The following is a 2,807-nucleotide window of genomic DNA, read 5'->3' on the forward strand; positions in this document are numbered from 1 at the left end:
GAGCGCCTGGAACTTGATCGCCCACCGAGCTTGGCGGTCGAATTGCCGATCGTCGAGGGCCGACTGCAGATGCGTAAACGCTTGTCCGACTTCGAGTTCGAGCAAAAATGCGCCCACCGACAATGGTTGCAGTGCAACTGGACACGCTGGCGATACAGAGCCGAGAAGCGTCGAATCGCTCGGGCGTGGCGTCGCGTGGAGCCACAGATCCAGCGCAACGAGGTGGTCGCAGCGCTCGTTCGTGTCGGTGTCAACATCGAGCGCGGGAGCTGCTTGTACTGCCGGCTGCTCGAGAGCGACGCTTGGCAGAGGGTCATCTGCTGGCAACGGTGACACGACTACTGGCAACGGCGCAGCGACGACTACTGGCAACGGCGCAGCGACGACTTCGTTGGCGGCTGGTTGGACGACCGTGGTGGTGGCTGCCGAGGCAAGGATGGCTAGCGCCGCCGAGTTCTCGTCGCTTGACAATGTTGTAGCTTCTGGCGGCGGAGCATCGGCTCCGATGGTATCACTGGTTGCCGCCGCAGAGATGGCGGGCGTCGCCGCGTTCACGCCCACCGATATTGACACAGCTTCTGGCATTGGAGCATCGGCTCCGATGGCATCGATTGCGGTGGTGGTCGCGGCCGGCAGCAAGTAGAGCTCTCTTGCTGTGACGAGGAACTTGACGCAATGGCCGAGGCGCATGCCGTGCATGTCTTCCGGCCAACTGGCAGTTTGAGGTACAAGGAAGTCCTCTGGTACGTCCATCGAGCCATAGAGCGAGTGGTACGTGCGCAGTCCGTCCACGATGTGCGCCCACGTCGCAGGTGTGTTGAAGGCAAAGCCGATCGCCGCTAGCTGCTGCGACTTGTTCTTCTCAAGTTGCGTCATTCGCACCCCGAGCGACCACGCGAGCTCGCCCAGCGGTGCGTCATGCCACGACGCCGACCATTCGGTGGGCACCACAAAGTCCAGCGGTACGGTCGTCTTGTCATCGCAGGAGAGACGAAAGGCCAGCTGGACAAATACGTCAAAGGGCGGAACGTCAGTAAAGAGACCCAACGCTCGGACGGTTGCCTCGTCTTCTGGTGCGAGCTCGAACCAGTGATACCGCAGCGACGGAAGCACATACGAGAGCACAATGTCGCTGCTGCCAGTTGGCCAAGCGGCGTCGTTCCGAGGCACGGCAAAGTCCTTTGGCATCGCAAGCACGTCGCCGACCAGGCACTGATACGTATGAAGGGCTGCGACCTGCGCAGCAATCGGGACCATCCCGACAACAAGCGCACCGCGCGTCGTACGCTTGACGCAGCGGGAAGACGGAACCCAGGACGTCGGCCACGAGAAGCCCACGAGCTTGAGCTGCACCTCGAGTTTGTCGTCGAGCACTCGGGGATAATAGCGAAGGTTGTTTGCAAAGACGGCGACTGGGACACCTTGGAGCTGCGGCGGCCATGGCGATGCTATCGGAACCGGATACGTCGTACGGGCACGCGAGCCGACCCGTGCAAATGTCGATAGAAACCGAGGGCGCGCATCTTGTCGTGGGCCGTCCAAGTGCGGTACTTCAGTGCTGGCGCGGTGGGTGGTAACTTATTCGTGATGGCGCTGCGGTTGGCGACTCGGACGCCGAGAGCGCGGATCTCGTCGCACACGGGCACCGAGAGTTGTTTGTGTTGCCAAAACCAGCGCAGACGCACACCCAGCTGAACGCCGTCACTGTCTGCTGGCCACGCAGAGCCACTCGCGGGCACGACAAAGTCGTTGGGTACGACGGTATAGACGTCACGGACGACACGCACAATGTCTCGAAGTTGCTGCAGAACCTCAAGGCGTGCGTTTGCATCGCGCGGGGGCGCCCACAACGATGAGGCGACGGGCGGAATCTGCGTGAGCGCTGCAAAGGTTGATGCTGTGGCCGGTGGCAGCAGACGCAGTCGCTTTGCCGTGTGCATGCGCTCGACGTAGTGTCCAAGGCGCAGTCCGGCGAGGTCGCTCAGCCACGTAGCTGGAGCCACAAAGCTCGTTGGGACCGCCAGTGGACCGTACAGAGATCGAAAGTGCTCGAGTCCATGTACGATGTTGGCCCACGTCGCATCGACGTTGAAGACAAAGCCGACTCGTTGCAGGTCGTCGTGCTGCGTTGCCTCGAGCGCCCGAGCTCTCAAGCCGACCGACCACGCAAGATCGCCGAGGGCCAAGCCGCGCCAGACGTTGATCCAGGGACCGCCCGATGGAGGCACGACAAAGTCGATGCGGACGGCGCTAGAGCCAAATTCGGTGCGATAGATGGCGAGCAGCTCAATGAATGTGCTAAAGTCGGGCAGATCGGCAAAGAAACCAGCTTCTCGGAGCCGGTCGGCGTCGGTCTTGGGCAGCTCGTAGACATGCGCGCGCAGCGACGTGAGTGCGAGATCGAGAGCGACGTGATGCATCCGAAGCGGCCACGGCGTCTGCGGTGGCACGATGAACCCGTCGGGCACATTGGCGTGGCCGTGCAGACGCCGAAAGACGAGTAGCGCCTCGATCTGCTCCGACCACGCGACGAGCTGTGACATGGGCGCGCACTTGCCTGGGCGATGCACGACGCAAAACGTCGCATTCCTGGACGACAGACGCCAGAGGAATCCGAGCGCATCGAGGTCGCTAATTCGTTGCACTCGTTCGGACGTGTAAGCAATGCTTCGACAGCGCAGGTTGTTGACCAAATGGCCAAGCGACAGGTGATGCAAGTGCTGTGGGTACGACGTTGGCACGACGTACCGCTGTGGCACCTTCATATGACCGTGTGCTTCTCGATACAAGCACAGCGCCTCGAGCCG

At 61.8% G+C, this 2,807-nt stretch overlaps 1 protein-coding gene across 2 annotated transcripts in view; it reads right to left on the reverse strand.

Moving 5' to 3' along the window:
* The window catches only part of SDRG_15198, a gene marked incomplete at its 5' end in the record, with an annotated part of 5,582 nt that overhangs the window by 895 nt on the left and 1,880 nt on the right, over positions 1 to 2,807 (reverse strand). The window contains 3 exons of one of the 2 annotated variants that reach the window (XM_008621363.1): positions 146 to 317; positions 367 to 1,412; positions 1,466 to 2,507. In XM_008621363.1, coding sequence (XP_008619585.1) covers positions 146 to 317; positions 367 to 1,412; positions 1,466 to 2,507 — 2,260 coding nt within the window. Of the gene's footprint in view, positions 1 to 145; positions 318 to 366; positions 1,413 to 1,465; positions 2,777 to 2,807 lie in introns of both variants that reach the window. The other variant, XM_008621364.1, reaches the window with a different exon arrangement.

Source organism: Saprolegnia diclina (assembly GCF_000281045.1).
Source record: "Saprolegnia diclina VS20 unplaced genomic scaffold supercont1.86, whole genome shotgun sequence".
NCBI lineage: Eukaryota > Oomycota > Saprolegniomycetes > Saprolegniales > Saprolegniaceae > Saprolegnia > Saprolegnia diclina.